Source organism: Schistocerca piceifrons, chromosome 3, assembly GCF_021461385.2.
Source record: "Schistocerca piceifrons isolate TAMUIC-IGC-003096 chromosome 3, iqSchPice1.1, whole genome shotgun sequence".
NCBI classification, from domain to species: domain Eukaryota; kingdom Metazoa; phylum Arthropoda; class Insecta; order Orthoptera; family Acrididae; genus Schistocerca; species Schistocerca piceifrons.
This window is the reverse complement of record NC_060140.1, coordinates 680784195-680805356: the sequence shown is the minus strand read 5'-3', so window position 1 is coordinate 680805356 and position 21162 is coordinate 680784195. Positions and strand designations below refer to the sequence as shown.

At 39.4% G+C, this 21162-nt stretch overlaps 1 protein-coding gene across 2 annotated transcripts in view; it reads right to left on the bottom strand.

Moving 5' to 3' along the window:
- The window catches only part of LOC124790026 (heparanase-like), a 312355-nt gene that overhangs the window by 194025 nt on the left and 97168 nt on the right, over positions 1–21162 (bottom strand). For both annotated transcript variants that reach the window (XM_047257580.1, XM_047257581.1), the window contains exons 2-3: positions 19414–19634; positions 5444–5614 (exon numbers count right to left, since the gene is read on the bottom strand). In XM_047257580.1, coding sequence (XP_047113536.1) covers positions 5444–5614; positions 19414–19634 — 392 coding nt within the window. The remainder of the gene's footprint in view (positions 1–5443; positions 5615–19413; positions 19635–21162) is intronic.

Sequence of the window (21162 nt, the reverse complement as noted above, 5' to 3'; positions counted from 1 at the left end):
GCAGTTATATAAAACACAAAGCAAACTTGGCGAGAAAAAATTTACAATCAGTTCAAAAAAATGACCCCAGTTATGAACTAGCAACATAATCCCACATTGAGGCAATTGTCTACAAGATAATTAGTGATCAAAGAAGCAGCTGACCAAGATCTGATGCAACTGCACTGCTTAGTGCTTCGAATGCATCATTACTGTCTCTTTAACACCTGTCCTTGGCAACAGAGAGTTATAGTGAAAATTTATTTCATTATTGCTTAATAAAACAGTAGTTTAGCTCATATTATGTAAGTTTATTTTCTCCTTGTTGAAATAAACTAAGATTAAACTGTGATTTTGATCATACATTTTTACCTTGGTTACATAAAGACAGCTATTCCGTTCGTGTGTACAAAGTGCACCACGCGCCTGCGGGTGTTACGAAAAACAGCGCACCTGCTCAAGGATTAATCTGAATGGTTATGAGCAATCAAAGTATTTTACTGTAATTGCAAGGAGTTTGCATCTGATGCAACTGGTTTCAAAAGGGCATTTGATAAAACAGGGCATATCTGTGACAGAACTGGCACAACATGTGCCAGGTGAATGCATGGAATAGGTATTGCAACTAGGTTTCACCACACAGATATGAGCCATGTGATGTGAATTATTGGGCATAATAAAATTGAAGAGACAGACTATGAGACACCGAACATAAAGGGAGACAGGACTTAGGTTGTAAAATTACAAGACCAGATACCTACACCCTTGCCATCATCTTTTATCACACCAACACACAGTCCAAAACTAGTTGTTATCTGTACCATAGATGGGTTCTTGAATCTATAGGTTTTATATATGCATTTTGTGCCATTTAAGGGAATGGGGCAGGTAATAAAAATTTTAGGCTTTAAGAAAAAGCCTTGATTCAAGTGTGTATTTCTTATGCACTTGACACTTTCCGCATCGTAACAGTTACTGTGACATAGGTCAATGGAAAATGTAACCAACTAACAATTGTTAATGTTTACCCTTTTCCGAATTAGAGAATCACGATTGTACCTTGTGGTCCCAAAATACAGTTGGTGACACTTTTACCACCAACACAATAGTTTTTCCTTATTTCACACACTGTCATCTTTGTCAACCTACTGCTTTGCTACAGTTTTGTATGCATTTGCTTGGCAGCACCAGACATCTTTCATATTATGCTTAACTTTTCTCTGTGAAATTTATTGTAATTTTCTTCATCTGGAGTTCATAAATGCACCATCCACAGTGCAGTCTTCTTCATGTGCTCGACTTCATTCAGGATGTTGTGTACCAGTCACATGAGATGAATATCATTTCGGCAATCTCATTAATCTTAATGAGGCAGTCTTCTATCATTACTTTTTCAGAAGAGCTCTTAAATAGACTCCCAAAACATACCAAATACCCAGTGCCCATAAAACACAAGCAAATTCATATATCTGAAAACAGATGCGCCTGAGTGCTGGGTAAAAGTCACCATTTATCTGAGGCACAGTTCACTTTTTTAAATAAAAATCACTGAATGACAATTCTCTTCAACCATTTCAATAAAATGTGTTGGACCAATTACTTATTATGGGTATCAACAAATAACTGCATATTGCGCATCTGAGTATAGCTCAGTATTAGCATTTTCATTATTACTTCCAATCAGGCATTTCACAATTCAATACTTTCATTTTGATTTTTTTCTTTTATTAAATTATGTCATATTGTACACGGTGTCCTTAAGAATCTGATGTCATTTCAATAAACTATAACTTGGAAATTACAAGAATCGTGGTTTGTTGCAAAATGTTTAGAAGCTCTCATAGTTTTTCCCTGTATCCTTTATCACAGATTTGACTCTAACTGCATCAACATGGTGACAGACCAAGAGCAGGGGCAGTCTGTCATCTCATCTGCAGAATCCAAATATATGACAACAGTACTGCAGAATTATTGAAGCCAGTATGGGAGGCCACCACTAGCAAAAAAACAAGCATAATGAGGTGGTTCAAAACTTTAAAGCAACCAGAAGTGTCAAAGACCTCCTTCGAAGTGTGTCCCCCTCTGTGCCCCAAGCACTTGTTGGTCAACTGCATGCCACTTTTTAATGCAGCCGCCAGAAGTCAATTAGCCGTGCACCATGCAAATTGCAGGAAATAACATCAACTGTCTATAAAGTGAATGGGTTGTGATGGTTCCATCACACGGGATGAGCCCTGCCCCTATGTTATGCCATTAGACTTCTTTCTATGGGAGTACATCATGGATAGTGTGTACACAACACCAGTCAATGATATTGCCTCCCTTCACGCATGAAGCAGTCTGAACTTGTGATGATGCAATGCTGACCTGCACACAGGCAGAAATATAATATCACCTTGATGTTCAACAAGTAATGAGCAAGGCACACACTGAAATTCTTGTGTGTCAGGAAAAAGGAAGAGTTGCTAAATGCCATACAACAAACCATGATGCTCTCTCTCTATTAGTTTCCAAGTTATGATTTTCTGAAATAAAGTGAGATCTGATGGACACCCTATTTAGCGGTGTGTCACAGATGATTCTTTATTATATGAGGTGTGTTCAATAAGTAATGCAAAACATTATCTTTTTGAAAGCAGGTTGGTTTTATTCAGGTTCCAACTCACCATCTTACTCCCCACTCTTTTCACTGCAAAATTCTATTTTTTAACATAATTTCTGCTCAATGCATCAGCCTTATGCCACCTTACTGGGAGGGCTTGTATGCTTGCATGATACCACTCTACTGGTTTGAGGTGATGAACCCATGTTTCATCACCTGTGATGATATTTGATAAAAGATTGTCACTATCAGCCTCATAATGCACAAGCAATTCTGCATGGATGGTCCTTCATTGCTTTTTATGGTATTCTGTTAGGGGGCAAGTAACCCAGAGGGCACACACCTTTGAGTACTCCAACTGGTGAACGAGTGAGTCAGGCCCAACAGAGCTGTCCAGTTGTGTACTGAAAAATTTGATTTTGATCTGTCAATCACCTCGAATAAGGGTGTCCTTACGTTCCAACATTCCAGGAGCCACAGCTGTGTGCAGCCATTCGGCACATGGGAGATAGGACAGGTTTGCATGACCTTGTTATGACAACGACAGATGCCTTTCCCAATGCCTCACTGTGCTTGTGTTCACTGCCAGGTCTCTGTAGACATTCTGCAAGTGCCTATGAATATCTGTGATGCTCTGGTTTTAGTGTTGTCACCTGTCGGAACTTATGAAACTATAGGGGCTGACGTGGGAATGTTCCACAAAGTCACATAGCAAATTCCACTTGTTTTTTCATTTGAAATTGGCTGAGAAAAAAAAGTGTGTTGCATTATTATTGACTGCCCCTTACAGATGTCAATACACAGCTGCATGTGGGTCATATGTACATCAAATATAGGAAATCTATAAGCTGGTGAGCTAATCACAGGAGGTGAGTGCAGAGGGCAGACTGGCACAGTATTCCTGCAAGAACTCAGCATGAGAGATCTGTTTACACCTCCAGAGGAGGAGTGAATGTTTCATGTGAAAAAGGAGAACATTAAAGAGTAAGTACTTCTTTGAAGGAGGACATTATTCCACCACACTGTATTTTAAATTACTTTATTTGCACTACTAGTTTCAGGCACAGCCCATTCTCAAGCGTATCTGTAGCACTAGATGTGGGTACATCATCCTCCTCCTGCCAAAATATGCGTGCCATGTGTATTCATGCATAGCATCTTTGTCAATTTGCATCATCTTGTAATGCACAGGTATAAAACAAACTTCTTCCTGGAAGTGACAACATGTATGACTGTGTGTGGACCAAGCATCCACATCTGTTGCTATAGATGCACTCAAGAATGGGTTGTGCTCAAAACTAGTAGTGCAAATAAAATAATTTGAAAAACAGCCTGGTGGAATAATGTTCTTTTTTAAATTTATTGAGGGTGTAGAGCCCAACCAGAAGAAAATGAGTTAAGTATTGCTGTTTGTTGGTTGGCTAGATGTGTAGTGATATGTGTGTGGTTTACATTGAGGTTGATGTCAATATCAAGAAAAATGGCATGAACTTTAGAAATGAATCCTGTGAAAATGACATGAGATATTCAAAGAATTTCAAAAGCTCATCTCACCATAGGTCCATGTGATAAAAAATATCAATAATGTATTGAAACCATTCAAAGCGATATGAGGATTCCAAGAAAACCTCCTTCAAGCAGAACATGCAAAGGGTTGACATAGTGAGGAGCTACCCTGGATCCCATTGCCATGTTATTAATCTGCTTTTATGTTATGAAATACTTTCCAGTAAGTACAAAGCTCATAAAAGAAAGCAGAAAGGATGTTATTAGTCTGTTACCAGGAAGGCACTGGTTGATACTGTCTTCAGCAAATGACAAGCTAAGTACATACAAAAGTTCAGTGTGGAAGGAGATAGCACTAATGGTGACTAGCAAGTTGTGTGGTGGGAGGGGTACAGGTGTCAATTTCAAGCAATTCAGCAAATGCCTTTAGTATAAGAGAGGATTTTTAGTGCAGTAGGTTGCAGATATTGATCCACTAGAGCAGCAACACATTCAGTGTGCACTTTGGAGCTATGGGATAACATGGGTGGCCTGAGTTTGAGAATTATTGGAAGAAGGTAGAAGATGGGAGTATATGATTTGGGTGGAATGTGAAGATAGAAGAGGAGAATGTTTGGTTTCAGTGGAATAAAATGATCTGTGGATTCAGATGAGTGTCACTTGGAGACTTTTGAGTTTTAAGATGTGATTCTAGATCAGTTTGAACCAGAATGGTGGGACCCTGACAGTATAAGGAGCAGTCAAATGAAAACGAGACAGATGGAAAAAAGTAACTAAATTTTTTATTAATTCAAAAGTAACCACAATAACTGTTAATACATTTATCCCACTGTGAGACAAGACAGTTGGTGCCTTAATGGCTATTGATTTGCTTCAGATGAAAAGGTGCGTGCCTAGGTAAAAATCAAGGTTCTGTAGGCAACTGCAAACATTTTTTCCATGAACGTACTGACTGTCTTGTATCACAGTGAGATAAATGTATTAACAGTTGCAGCAATTACTTTTGAAATAACAATTTACTTGCTTTTTCCATTTGCCTTATTTTTATTCGACCAAATAAAATTACTTCTGAGATCACAGACATAAGAAAAGGAATTGGTGTTCAAAGGTTTATGCCTTACTAGTGCCATTCTGGGGCATAAGAAGTAGTGATGTAGTAATGAAACACAAATGACAACTGAATACTTTCACTCAGCCTTTGTTACAGTCAATCAGTTTTACTTGTTTCAAGAGTTGCTAATACTGTAATGTACACAGCTGTTCACTTTTTTATTCCTACATTGGCAGTTAGCTATTGCTGTACTCAATATACACTACAATGTGCAGTAATAAGTTAAATGATATAAGAAGAGATACCATTTCCAAGTTGCCATGAAACATTGCAAGCAAAACCTGTTGATACAGTCAACAACTTCTTTGCATTTGTACTATCCCACGTGTTGTTATGCCTCAACAACACATTCAAGTCAAACAACAGCCGCAGATCAGTTTCTTTAACAAAACGATTCATTGTCAACCAGTCTTCCACTGTAACAGAAAGAAAGTTCATAAACATACATAAATATATGCTATCATTTACGGAATTTTTCTATTTCTACTCATTATGTAGAAATGAGAAAGAGGATACATTATGCAAATTGTGCACTCTCCTCCTTACTTGCCACAGACTCACGCATAAACAGCTTTTGAATTAGAGATAGTTGCAATGTTGTAAATAAGGCACTTCTGTTACATTAGTGGACAGCATAATACTTGCGGCTTCCATTAATGCCAGCAGATCTAATACCAGATGCATTAAGATAGGAAACTTCTCTGTGAAATACATTAAGCATATCAGCATATTTTATAGCTTACAGATTACTGATATCTGAAACACAGGACTATCCTTTTTGAAAGTTGTGCAGACAGTTGGCACTCATGGGCTAGTGTATATGAAAAAAAGGGGCAAAAACTGCAGACTTAATCAAATAAGTGGATAGAAACAGTAGGTTAGTGAATAATATCATGAAAAGGATGAAAGACAAAGGCATAAAAATTCCTGAAAAGATAAGTAAATGATGGAAATATATCTCCAAAGTCCATGCAATACGAAATTAAATGAAAGAGTGAGGGGTGGGGGTGGGAGTGGGGGCAGCGGAGGTTCATCTGATTTATGAATATTCTAATTAACTCATAATACATAAAACAATAGTTGTACTTATAGAATAAACTAAATCGACAATAAACTTACAGTACATAATAAAATATTCAATTTGTTATTTTGACATTCATAAATTATTTTACTGTAAAAAAGCAGTTCTTCTGACACTCTCCCACTTTGGCAATGGGAAAGGCCAAAAATATAAATGAGGTTACAAGAACAATCAAGGACAACATTTTAACTGATCAGTCTATACTGATCAGAGAGGGTACAGCCAGCAGGTGCACAATACACTGCAAACTGGTGGCAATAACCAGTGCAGAAACTGGCAAAGACAAAACACAGACAGACAAGCAAACAGTCCACCAACAGATGATTATAGTCTACACAACTACAGTTATGTTTCAAATAGTGGGTATGGCCATCGAGATTTTGAATCAAGAGCTGCACAAGACAGCAATTGGAAGAACCAAATCCACAACATACACTTAGTTGACATCTTCTCAAATGAAGTGATCAATATCCCAGTTAGCCAGGAAAACTTAAGCAAGTCTCAATCCCATTTGATGACCAATAAAGGGGGTGGGGGCATAAAGCTAATTAAAAACTGTTTTATTAGATATGATCAAAGTGGAGATATCAAAGACGAATTGTGCCAGAAATATACCACTAACCACGAAAGGGAAGGTGAGGAAACAGTGCAAGCAATAGTTAACGCTCAAAAATGTACCTATGGTACTAGATACCAGTGCCACGACTAATGCGATATCTCAGGGACTATTCGATAAATTGCGAAAGTGAGGCTGCATATCAACACTTCCAGTTCAGAACCACAAAATACAGACAGCAGTAAAAAGCAAGTCTAAGGGAGCCAAACTGCATGCATTAATCCCTGTTAAAATTGTTTGTTTTCTTTCTTTCTTTTTTTTTTCAAATTGCCTTATTGGTATGGACACTTTTCGAAAATATCAGGCACAAATTGATACAGGAAAAGAGAAATGCCATTACAATAAACAACCCAACAATCTCAGTAGATTTGGTTAAAACAAACACCAATGAAAATAGACAAGGGCACACCTCAAATATCCACATGCAATTATTTTATTCAACGGTCATGTTTTTAAAAGTATAAGAGATTGTACAGCTACAAGAAGAGGACATAAATCCTAACTTCATACACAACAAGGCAAGCCAATCTGCGTGTTGGACCCAAGATCAAAAAGAGAAGCTTCAGAATCTGATAGATATGAATGTGTTTTTGGGAGATGCCCTGGTGTAATAACAGGATGTAAATATAAAATGGAGATGTACCTCCACAAAACTTTCTGTTTCTCTCCATCTGTGAACACTTTTAATTTCACGTGCAAAAGGTAAATCAAAACGACAGCTGCACTATAAACACTTGTGCTCTTGTAACACAAGATGATCGACAAATACGGCTCTGTACTAATGGAAAATGTGTATGTGTGTATTGAAAAGGTGATGCATTAGTAGGCATCAACCAACTATACACCTAGTTTTAAGTCAGTATCAAGTTTCCTTCCAGTGAACGTTGCAAGGACATGTCCTGAAATAAATTAGGAACACAATGGTTAAGAGTTAGGTACCAAAGCAAAAGGGCGGCGCTGTAATACAAATAATTATAAGTCTAAAAGTATGTGTGAGAATGTGTGCATATGAAAAGCTTACAGTACATCAGATGTTATAAAAGTTAAATTGAGGTCTCGTACTACCAAACCACATACTATACGTTGCTGATAAGACTGTAAAGCACTTGTGTTCATGGTGCGTTTGCACACTATATACAGAAGAGGTGGAGTTACACAATCCTCCCCATCTCCTGCAGATAGCATGATAATAGAAACGTCAGGGTGGCATCGCCACTGCATACACCAATCACTGCCACTGCCTTCGAGGATGAACGACAGTCATATCGATTCACAACAATTAACATCAATACCGTGTGGTCACACGAGAAACTGTCATTGTTACGCATCACACTTTATGCGGCCAATATCGACATGGCCTTATTGCAGGAGGTATACGTTCTTGGCTTCCAGAAGATCACCGGATACATGACATGCATATCACACGCATCGGATATGGGCAGTGTTATCGCAATACTTCTCAAAGAAGGGTTAATAGCCACTGAAATACATTACCTACCGAACGTCAGGGGTATGGCACTTACGGTACAGGGGATACACCTCATCAATGTTTATGCACTGTCCGGTACAAGCAAGAGGCTTGGACATTCATTGTTCTTTGCTGAGGAATTAACACAATTATGCCAAGTCAGGCTAGATGATATGGTGATTGGAGGTGATTTTAGTTGTACACAGCCTCCAAAGGACCAAATTCCTCAGCATTCAACATGCCCAGCACTCGGCGCAGACATTCACGAACGCGGTTTGGTAGACACTTGGAACATCATTTATGCTGATGGACAGGGTTTCATGCACTTTACGGAACATTCGTCTAGCAGAATTGATAGGATATATATCTCCAACTCTCTCAGCGATGCGATCACAGCACCGAACTGTGGCCAGCTGCATTTATGGACCACACTGCTTAAAATTTATACCATCAAGCTTCGATGCCAACAAGTTTGGCACAGCCGCAGCCTGTGGAAATTTAACACCGTTTACCTGGCTTTACTGGAATGTCAAGTGGCATTAGGAGACTGTGCCTATGATTACAAGGAGCATATACATCTGCTTTACAGTGGAGGCTGGACTGTGCAAAGCTGAGCCTTCAACGTACTTTGAAGACTTTTAGTAGGGAAGCTGCAGCATGGAGGTGCAGCACTACAGAGTTCTACTACACCAGCCTCAGGGAGTGTTCTGTTATGCCCCATCACCGGGCCACCAGATGACTGTCAACTGAGCAAAAGTGAAGATTTTGAAGTTGACACATCAACAGTTGGAAGGAACCATCTTTTGTACATGACAAACAGTTGGAATCGCCCACGAATGGTCCTCTGTGTACCATATAGCCATGGAAAGAAAGTGAAGATGCAGGACATTGATCCACGAGGTGGCGACAGATGGTGGCATTCATCACGTCATGCAAAGAGACTCCTTTACCCATTATTCTCACCTGTAAGCAGAGAAGAGATCTGATCCAGAGATCATTACTGCTGTCGCTGGTTTGATGCATGCAACGGTTACTCCGGGATCCAACAGGAACTGCTAGAACTGGTAACTGAAGCAGAAGTGTTGGATTCCATAGGAAAAGGAGCACCCAATAAGTCACCAGGATCGGTCGGGTTACCTCTGGAGTTTTATAGGACGTTCCAGAGACTATTGGTGCCCTATTGGACTACTATATGGCAAGAGCCCGTGACACCAGAAGCACAACTTCTGGCTGAATTTGTCAGAGGTGCAACTTCTGGCTGCATTTGTGAAAGGTATCGTCAGCCCAATCCATAAACCCTGCAGAGGTTCACGTATTACAGACTAATGACCATTAATTTTGTTAAACTGTGATACGAAAATCTTCACACATCTACTGGCAGCTCAAATTTGACATAAGACATCTTGTGTCCTATCAGTGGATCAGACATCAATGGGTGGGACACATCATATCCGCTCCACCCTGTGCCACAACAGGGACCTGATTGCCTTTGCTAAGGGGCATCACATACCAGGAGCTCTGGCTGCGATAGACTACAGTCAAGCATTTGATCATGTCAGTCATATGTACTTAACTGCTGTTCTTCAGAATATTCATTACCCGGGCACTTTTGTAGAGGTAGCTCTCTGTCTCCTATGTGGCAAAACATTGAAAGTGCTTGTCAATGGTAGATTGTCGAACACCTTGCAAATTCGTCACACTGTTAGACAGGGATGCCCATTATCAACAATACTGTACGCTTTAGCATTAGAACTTTTGTTGTGTGGGCTGCGACACTGCCTCATGGGTTTGTCTCTTGGTGACTTCGTTTTTAGGTGCACTCTGTATACAGATGATCTAATGTTAACTCTTTGTGATGAACATGATGTTCGCAGAGCCTTGGATTGGTTAACCACTTATGGTGAAGCTTGGAGGAGCCTTAAAAATGTACAAAAATCAATGGCTTTGAATACTGGCACTGGGATGACACCTGCAAGTGTCACCCCACTCAGACTGTGTGATAAAATCTGCTGTCTTCATATTGACTCCACAGATGACATCTCACACACGACGACCATTAATTATCGAAGCCTCTTGGAATACATCCGTGCTGGACTTGTGAATCGTCATCTTTGTGCATTGGACCTCCAACAATGGACCAAATTTGTTGATGACTATCAGGTGATCACAAATTCCGCATGGAGCGCAAACAAAACTGATGCCTAAACACATAGCTCGGACCATCATAGTGGCATTTGGTTCCTCTGTCAGTGCTGTAATGATATTTAAGGTCTGATACAACTCCCTCACTCTTCCTAAAGAACAGGGCGGACTTGGCCTTGTCAATGTTCACAATCGAGCAGTTTGTCTATATGTTAGTATGCACCTCAAGCTTTGGTGACGATGCCCGACCAGCCTCAGGGACCTACTGATGGAGGCTCAGCACCATATTCCCTTGACCCTCCAGTGGCGCTTACTGACATACCAGTGCTCTTTTCCTGCTTTGGGAGGTTTTATCTGGAGTATAGCTACTTACAGGACATTCTCCCCATCTCTCAGCTACCGATAGCCAGTGACATCTACCACACAATAACTCGCCGCCGGTCACCTGATGTCGCCGAACTGACATGTCCTACCATGCATTGGAATGTAGTATGGCACTCTGTCAACGTGGTAATGCTCAGTTCAGCTGTACGTTGAACCTGGTACTTGACGATGAACAGAAAACAAATTACTCAAGACAGACTTCATAGGATCCATCGTGCAGATTCACCTGTATATGTGAACTGCAACGTCCAGGATACAAATGAACACCAGCTCCATTGAGGGCCGGCAGAAGAGATCTGGTATTCTGTGCATCAAATTTTGGCGCTCTTTTTATGAATGTCACCCTCTTATGCCGATTCCCACACTCTCCTCTACCCGGACGCTGTTCTTTACCCGAGGAAAAAACACTATGCTGCCACGTGGTCAGAAGTCATGCGATTCATTATTTACTTGGAGGTGGTGTTATAGATCTTGTGCATTTTTGGAACTGTTTAAAGGATCATCACTGAGGTATTGTGAAGAACCCTAAGTACAGGTAATACTTTTTGAACTTCTTGTGGAGCATCTTCCACAATCCACCACACAGCTGGATTACTCATCTCAGGAGATAAATTTGATACATTCACACAAGGACAAGAACAGATGACAGTACCGACATGACATTACAAGAAGGCATGCCTTGAAAACGGGGCAGCATCAGCGTCCATGAAGTATCGACACTGCACGTGCACATTACATATAGCTTTTTGTTTATTTTTCTTTCTTTCACAAACAAGTCATGGAAAAGATGGATGTATTTTTTGTCAATAAATAAATGAATATTCTCCTATGGCCATTTGCCCCTTCCATATGTTCCTGTTTGGTGATGGAGACATCTTGGCCAAGCCTTGTACAATGACCCCTGCCCACTTTGACCTCGAGACCATTCCTTCTAAAAAGGGGTAGCATCTTTGATTAGTAATCAAAATGTCATTGGTCCTGGGTTCGTAACCCACCACTGCTTAAATTTTGATTAATAATCAGCAATGGCGGCCGAAGACTTCTGGCATAAGAAGTCACTCTCATTCTACCGACAGCCTTGTCAAAGAGGGTGGAGGAGTGGACAGAAGTTCAGGGAACTCTCTCATCCTTGCAGTGGGAAACTGCCCCAAAAAGGAAGAAGATACAGCAATGATCAATGGCATGAGGAAGCATAAGGCAATGGAAACCACTGCATTAAAGACACACAACATGTGTCCACAGGACATGTGGCCTGTAAATGAAAAAGTGTCATGATGGTCTCTGCAATGGCAAAAGATTCCAGAATAGTCCTCCATTCGGATCTCTGTAAGGGGACTGCCAAAGAGGAGGTGACCATGTGCAAAAGATTCAATAATCAACGAAAGGATAACATTCTATGAGTCAGGGTGCGGAATGTCAGAAGCTTGAACATGGTAGAGAAATCAGAAAATCTGAAAAGGGAAATGCAAAGGCTCAATCTAGATGTAGTGGGGGTCACTGAAGTGAAATGGAAAAAAGATAAGGATTTCTGGTCAGATGAGTATAGGGTAATATCAACAGCAGCAGAAAGCAGTATAATGGGAATAGGACTTGTTATGAATAGAAACGTAGGGCAGAGAGTGTTTTACTATGAACAGTTCAGTGATAGGGTTGTTCCTATCAGATCTGACAGCAAACCGGCACTGACATCGATAGTTCGGGTGTGTGTGCTGATGCTGCAAGCAGAAGATGAAGAGGTAGAGAAAGTACATCAGGATATTGAAAGGGTAATACAGTATGTGAAGGAAGATGAAAATTTAATACTCAAGGGGGGCTGTAACGCAGTTGTAGAGGAAGGAGTGGAAAAAAAGGCTAGAGGAGAATACGGGCTTGGGAAAAGGAATGAGAGAGGAGAAAAACTAATTGAGTTCTGCAATAAATTTCATCTAGTAACAGTGAATACTCTGTTCAAGAATCACAAAGGGAGGAGGTACACTTGGAAAAAGGCAGGTGATATGGGAAGATTTTAGTTAGATTACATAATGGTCAGACACAGATTGAGAAATCGGATACTGGATTGTAAGGGGTACCCAGGAGCAGATATAGATTCAGATCACAACGTAGTAGTGATGAAGAATAGGCTGAAGTTTAAGAGAGAGTCAGGAAGAATCAATATGCAAAGAAGTGGATATGAAAGTACTAAGGAATGAAAGTTCTCTAAGGCTTTAGGTAGAGCAATAAGGAATAGCTCAGAAGGCAGTACAGTTGACGAGGAATGGACATCTCTAAAAAGAACAATCACAGAGTTGGGGGAAAAAAAACATAGGTACAAAGAAGGTAACTGTGAAGAAACCACAGTTAACAAAAGAAATACTTCTGCTGATCAATGAAAGATGGAAATACAAAAATGTTTAGGGAAATTCAGAAATACCAGTCACTGAGGGGTGAAACAATTATAAAGTGCACAGAAGCTAAGACAAAATGCTGCATGAAAATTGTGAAGAAATCAAAAAAGAAATGATTGTAGGAAGAACTGACTGAGCATATAGTAAAGTCAAAATAACCTTCAGTCAGATTAAAAGCAAGGGTGGTAACATTAGGAGTGCAACAGGAATTCCACTGTTAAATACAGAGGAGAGAGTGAATTGGTGGAAAGCGTACACTGAAGGCCTCTATGAGGGAGAAGATTTGTCAGAAGTGATAGATGAAGAAACAGGAATCAATTTAAAAGAGATAGGGGACCCAGTACTAGGATCAGAACTTAAGAGACTTTGGTTAAATGATGATGGTGTTCTCTTGGGTAAAATATTCTGGAGGTAAAATAGTCCCCCATTCGGATCTCCCAGTGGGGACTACTCAAGAGGACATCGTTATCAGAAGAAAGAAAACTGGCATTCTACGGATCAGGGTGTGGAATGTCAGATCCCTTAATCGGGCAGGTAGGTTAGAAAATTTAAAAAGGGAAATGGATAGATTAAAGTTAGATATAGTGGGAATTAGTGAAGTTTGGTGGCAGGAGGAACAAGACTTCTGGTCAGGTGAACACAGGGTTATAAATACAAAATCAAATTGGGGTAATGCAGGAGTAGGAATAATAATGAATAAAAAAAAAAGGAGTGCAGGTAAGCTACTACAAACAGCATACTGAACACATTATTGTGGCCAAGATAGACACAAAGCCCATGCCTACCACAGTAACACAAGTTTATATGCCAACTAGCTCTGCAGATGATGAAGAAATTGAAGAAATGTATGATGAAATAAAAGAAATTATTTAGATAGTGAAGGGAGATGAAAATTTAATAGTCATGGGTGACTGGAAATCGGCACTAGGAGAAGGGAGAGAAGAAAATATAGTAGGTGAATATGGACTGGTGGTAAGAAATGAAAGAGGAAGCCGCCTGATAGAATTTTGCACAGAGCATAACTTAATCATAGCTAACACTTGCTTCAAGAATCATAAAAGAAGGTTGTATACATGGAAGAAGCCTGGAGATACTGACAGGTTTCAGATAGATTATATAATGGTAAGACGGAGATTTAGTAACCAGGTTTTAAATTATAAGACATTTCCAGGGGCAGATGTGGACTCTGACCACAATCTATTGGTTATGAAATGTCGATTAAAACTGAAGAAACTGCAAAAAGGTGGGAATTTAAGGAGATGGGATCTGGATAAACTGACAGAACCAGAGGTTGTAGAGAGTTTCAGGGAGAGCATTAGGGAATGATTGAGAGGAATGGGGGAAAGAAATACAGTAGAAGAAGAATGGGTAGCTTTGAGGGATGAAATAGTGAAGGTAGCAGAGGATCAAGTAGGTAAAAAGACAAGGGCTAGTAGAAGTCCTTGGGTAGCAGAAGATGTATTGAATTTAATTGATGAAAGGAGAAAATATAAAAATGCAGTAAATGAAGCAGGCAAAAAGGAATACAAACGTCTCAAAAATGAGATCAACAGGAAGTGCAAAATGGCTAAGCAGGCATGGCTAGAGGACAAATGTAGTGGCTTATCTCACTAGGGGTAAGATAGATAGTGCCTACAGGAAAATTAAAGAGACTTTTGGAGAAAAGAGAACCACTTGAATGAATATCAAGAGCTCAGATGGAAACCCAGTTCTAAGCAAAGAAGAGAAACTAGAAAGGTGGAAGGAGTATATAGAGGGTCTGGACAAGGGTGATGTACTTGAGGACAATATTATGGAAATGGAAGAGGATGAAGATGAAATGGGAGATATGATACTGCGTGAAGAGTTTGACAGAGCACTGAAAGACCTAAGTCCAAACAAGACCCCAGGAGTAGACAATGTTGTGTTGGCAAAAGAGCCAACACCGTCTTATGAATGGAGGCCGAAATGCACGCGTTTTAGCTCATGCAGGCTGGCGTGAAGAGGGAAGAACAATACCGACGTTAGGTCTGGAACATGACAAGGAACTAAAATTCAGAAAGCAGACGTAATTAGTTTGATACTTAACTTTAATCCATTAATGATGAACGTCGCTCTTGACAGTACATGATTCACAATATTATCTGTTCAGAATTAAATCTAATTACTGAATATGGCGCCTTGCTAGGTCGTAGCGAATGACATAGCTGAAGGCCATGTTAAACTGTCGTCTCTGCAAATGAGAGCATATGTAGCCAGTGAATCATCGCTAGTAAAGTCAGCTGTACAACTGGGGTAAGTGCTAGGGAGTCTCTCTAGACTAGGCCTGCCGTGTGGCGGCGCTCAGTCTGCAATCACTGACAGTGGTGACATGCCGGTCCGACGTATACTAACGGACCACGGCCGATTTAAAGGCTACCACCTAGCAAGTGTGGTGTCTGTCGGTGACACCACAGACAACATTCCATTAGTACTGATAGCCCTGGGAGAGCCAGCCCTGGCAAAACTCTACCATCTGGTGAGCAAGATATATGAGACAGGTGAAATACCCTCAGACTTCAAGAAGAATATAATAATTCCAATCCCAAAGAAAGCAGGTGTTGACAAATGTGAAAATTACCGAACTATCAGTTTAATAAGCCATAGCTGCAAAATACTAACACGAATTCTTTACAGACAAATGGAAAAACTGGTAGAAGCTGATCTTGGGGAAGATCAGTTTGGATTCCATAGAAATGATGGAACATGTGAGGCAATACTGACCTTACGACTTATCTTAGAAAATAGATTAAGGAAAGGCAAACCTACATTTCCAGCATTTGTAGACTTCGATAAAGTTTTTGACAATGTTGACTGGAATACTCTCTTTCAAATTCTGAAGGTGGCAGGGGTAAATTACAGGGAGCGAAAGGCTATTTACAATTTGTACAGAAACCAGATGGCAGTTATAAGAGTCATGGGGCATGAAAGGGAAGCAGTGGTTTGGAAGGGAGTGAGACAGGGTTGTAGACTATCCCCAATGTTATTCAAACTGTATACTGAGCAAGCAGTAAAGGAAACAAAAGAAAAATTTGGAGTAGGAATTAAAATCCATGGAGAAGAAATAAAAACTTTGAGGTTCGCCGACGACATTGTAATTCTGTCAGAGACAGCAAAGGACATGGAAGAGCGGCTGAATGGAATGGACAGTGTCTTTAAAGGAGGATATAAGATGAACATCAACAAAAGCAAAACGAGGATAATGGAATGTAGTCGAATTAAATCGGGTGATGCTGAGGGTATTAGATTAGGAAATGAGACACTTAAAGTAGTCAATGAGTTTTGCTATTTGGGGAGCAAAATTACTGATGATGGTCGAAGTAGAGAGGATATAAAATGTAGACTGTCAATGGCAAGGAAAGCGTTTTTGAAGAAGAGAAATTTGTTAACATCGAGTATAGATTTAAGGGTCAGGAAGTCGTTTCTGAAAGTATTTGTATGGAGTGTGGCCATGTATGGAAGTGAAATGTGGACGATAAATAGTTTGGACAAGAAGAGAGTAGAAGCTTTTGAAATGTGGTGCTACACAAGAATGCTGAAGATTAGATGGGTAGATCACATAACTAATGAGGAAGTATTGAATAGGATTGGGGAGAAGAGAAGTTTGTGGCACAACTTGACCAGAAGAAGGGATCGGTTGGTAGGACATGTTCTGAGGCATCAAGGGATCACCAATTTAGTATTGGAGGGCAGTGTGGAGGGTAAAAATCGTAGAGGGAGACCAAGAGATGAATACACTAAGCAGATTCAGAAGGATGTAGGTTGCAGTAGGTACTGGGAGATGAAAAAGCTTGCACAGGATATAGTAGCATGGAGAGCTGCATCAAACCAGTCTCTGGACTGGAGACAACAACAACAACAACAACAACAACAACAGGCAACAAAATAACCAATGACAGATGGAGCCAGGAGGACATCAAAAGCAGACTAGCACTGGCAAAAAGGGCACCCTTGGAGAAGAAAAGCCTACTAGTATCAAACATAGACCTTAATTTGAGAAAGAAAATTGTGAAAATGTACATTTGGAGCACAGCATTATATGATAGAGAAACACAGACTGTGGGAAAACTGGAAAAGAAGAGAATTAAAGCATTTGAGATGTGGTGCTACAAATGAATGTTGAAAATAGGTAGGCTCATAAGGTAAGCAGTGAGGAGGTTCGGTGCAGAATCGGAGAGAAATGAAATACATAGAAAACTCTGACAAGGAGAAGGGACTACAATGATAGGACTTCTGTTAAGACATCAGGGAATGACTTCCATGGTATCAGAGGAAGCTTAAAAACTGCCGAGGAAAACAGAGATTGGAATACATCCAGCAAATAATTAAGGATGCCTGTTGCAAGTGCTACTCTGAGATGAGGAGCTTGGCACAGGAGAGGAATTTGTGGTGGGCCGCATCAAACCAGTCAGAAGACTGCTGACGCGCGCGAGAGTACTACCCTATGACTATAATATCAATGAGTCACTGCTGGAAATGGCAACTCGTAGAAATACATGAGTGTAGCACTTCGTAGGAATGTGAAATGGAATGGTCACATAGGCTCTGTCATGAGTAAAGCAGGTGGTAAATTTTGGTTTACTGGTAAAATACTGGGGAAATGCAATCAGTTTACAAAGCAGATTGATTAGAAATCACTCATGCGACTGGTTCTAGAACTTGATTCAAGTGTGTGGGACTAACAGGGGATAATGTATGTATACAGAGAAAGCAACACGAATGGCCATACGTTAGTTTGATCCATGGGAGAGTGTCACAAAGATACTCTGGAACTGAACTGGAAGACTCTTGAAGACAAACATAAACTATCTTGAGAAAGTCTACTAACAAGGTTTCAAGAACTGGCTTTAAATTATAACTCTAGGAATATACTACAATCCCCTATGTGTCACTCTCATGTGGATTCTCAGAATATGGTTAGAATAGCTACTGCATGCACAGTGGCATTCAATCATTCTTCCCATGCACCATATGTGAATGGAATGGGAAGAAACCCTAATAGCTGGTACAATGGAACATACCCTTTGACATGCACCTCATGGTGGTTTGCAGAGGCTAGTTGTAAATGTAGACATGCCCTATGTTAACAGCACATGATGGCAATGGTTAGAATGAAGAAAAATGAAGACAGCCTGCTCTAAGATTCAGCCTTAAACAAACAGAACTACTAGCTTGCAAGTACACAATGGACTTAGTCTGCAGCCACAGCTACTTGAGATGAAGCATTTTATGATCAGCTCCCAGGAAGCCGTGGTGGGCACCTCTGTTATAGAATACAAAGTACACTTTTGATTACTTGTTGTTAAAACTAAGGTGAAATTGCTACTGAAAAAATAAGACAGAATCTGAAATCTTGCCTTTCACAGTGAATGCTCTTAGCAACTGAGATATCCAACCCTTTAGGAAGTTAAATAACAGTGTATACACTACTGTAGAGTAAAAGAGCCATTCTGGCTGGATATAAGTCCAAAGTTGTGGCTAAGGCCTTCTGCACCAAATCCTCTCTCTCAGGAATGCTAGTCCAGCAAGATATACAGGATATCTTTGGCAGAACGAATAAAGCAGGAGATGGGTACTGGCAGTTAAGTTTTGATGTGTCTGATTAGCTAACTCGGTGAGAAAATTGTCCACAAAAGACAGTGGTCTAATTTTGAGTTCTTGTGAACTTTGGTACATAGCTTAAAAATAATTAACACAGATGAAGACAAACCGAATAAATACTAAACACTAAAGCTTTTTAGATGGGAAGTTTTTGTTTCCTCCTTTAAGCAGCAGAAAATGCGTGAGGTTGCATTCACTATCCTAGGGACTCACTCATTCTGTACTACTTAAATATAAGCAACATCATGACAGCAATGGACTTGTAATGGTAAGTATCATTTAGATGGATGTAGTGTTGAAAGAGCAATTAGGTAGACAGAAGCTCCATTTTGTTATTGCAGAGGTCTATTCACAGTAGAGCCTACAAAGAAAAGGCATAAAAGAGACTGCAAAGTTTATTTCAATACAATGGCTAGCTTGCAAAAAACGTTTATATATTATTGTGAACTCATAATTTCTATCTAGATTATTAATAATAATTACACCAAAACTAGCACATCCTATCATACAGCTTTCATTACCTGTCATATTGAATGTATCAGAGACATTACGGTTACAATGGTAGCCATAATCACAATAATCCACATGTTCTGCTTTAGCATCCACCAAAGGCTTCAATAACAATAAATCTTCTTGATTCGTTTCCTCATTTGGTACAAAAATAAGTTGATCTGCTGCAGTTCCTCCCATTCGGAGATATGCTGGTGCAAGTGGCCTTGTGAGAGCAATTAATTCTCTGGAACTAAAAGACAAAATCTCAGTTACGAAAGAGAATGACTATAATTTGGTCTTTCAATCAACATCTGCGGGAGCAATAGATGACAGTGATGACAAGAAAACAAGGGGGAAAAATCAGAATGTTCACTAGCCTAGCATACGAAGATATTTACTGCTACACAGAACTCTAAAATAAGCTTTTTGGGGAATTTTCTTTGAAACATTCACTCAATAATGAAGTAATGATCTCATCATTTATTTATATATAAAAACAAAGATGAGGTGACTTACCGAACGAAAGCGCTGGCAGGTCGATAGACACACAAACAAACACAAACATACACACAAAATTCAAGCTTTCGCAACAAACTGTTGCCTCATCAGGAAAGAGAGAAGGAGAGGGGAAGACGAAAGGAAGTGGGTTTTAAGGGAGCGGGTAAGGAGTCATTCCAATCCCGGGAGCGGAAAGACTAACCTTATGGCGAAAAAAGGACAGGTATACACTCGCACACACGCGCATATCCATCCACACATACAGACACAAGCAGACATTATCATTATATTATCATCTATTATATTGTCATCATTTACTTAGACGTAACAGAATTTAACTAGATAAAACAACAAAAGATATTTGTCTCAGATACTAAGTGCCATCTAGTATGTTCATAACTCTTTTAACTTAGTTCTTAAATTTTTGTTTAATTAATTTTACTGTCAAAATATTACTGTAAACTTGATGCTGTCTGTCCAGCCATGGTTGGTGAATGATGATGAACTGGTAATAAATAATAATAATAATAATAATAATAATAATAATAATAAAAGTAAAAGATCAGGGCTACCCAGGAAGCAGATGCTGTTACAATTAACAGAAATTTCACAAATATTAGGACCACATTACAGAAGATGTCTTCATCACTCCTTGATTATGGAGAATAAGTAATTGATTGTAACACTAAAAAGTGGCTTAAATACTAAACGTTCAGAGTCATAACAGTTGATAATTGCAGTAGTAAGGTTAAGTACAGGGTGTATCAATGGACTGTGTCCAAACTAGAGATAGAAAAACTATTCTTTTTGGATATATTGTATCAGAACCATTCACTCACTGAAAAGAAAAACCTTCTTTTCATGACTCACAACTCAACATTCGCTTACTAAAATAAATAAAAGGAATGTGTCTTGCCTTTCTTATTCAAGGTCACTTTACACGTATTTTTACTTTACTTTAATCCGTTTTGAAAGAACATAGAAAGAGGATCAATAATTTTCTGATACATCCCTTGTAGCTTTAATATTTACAAAATGGCCAACATTTCATCTTCAGGAAAAATTTAAAAATTCACAACTAAATCAGGGAATTATAAAAATTCTTGTTACTTTTTCATAATTTTATTGAAAACAAAATACAATATAAAAACAACTGAAATTAATTTTCTTCTTCCCGAAATTATCTACAATTGTCATTCACAATCAAACTGACAATATGTGTGTCTAAGAATAAGGAACTAATGCAGGTTACAATTTATGAACAAAATTTGACCAATTTT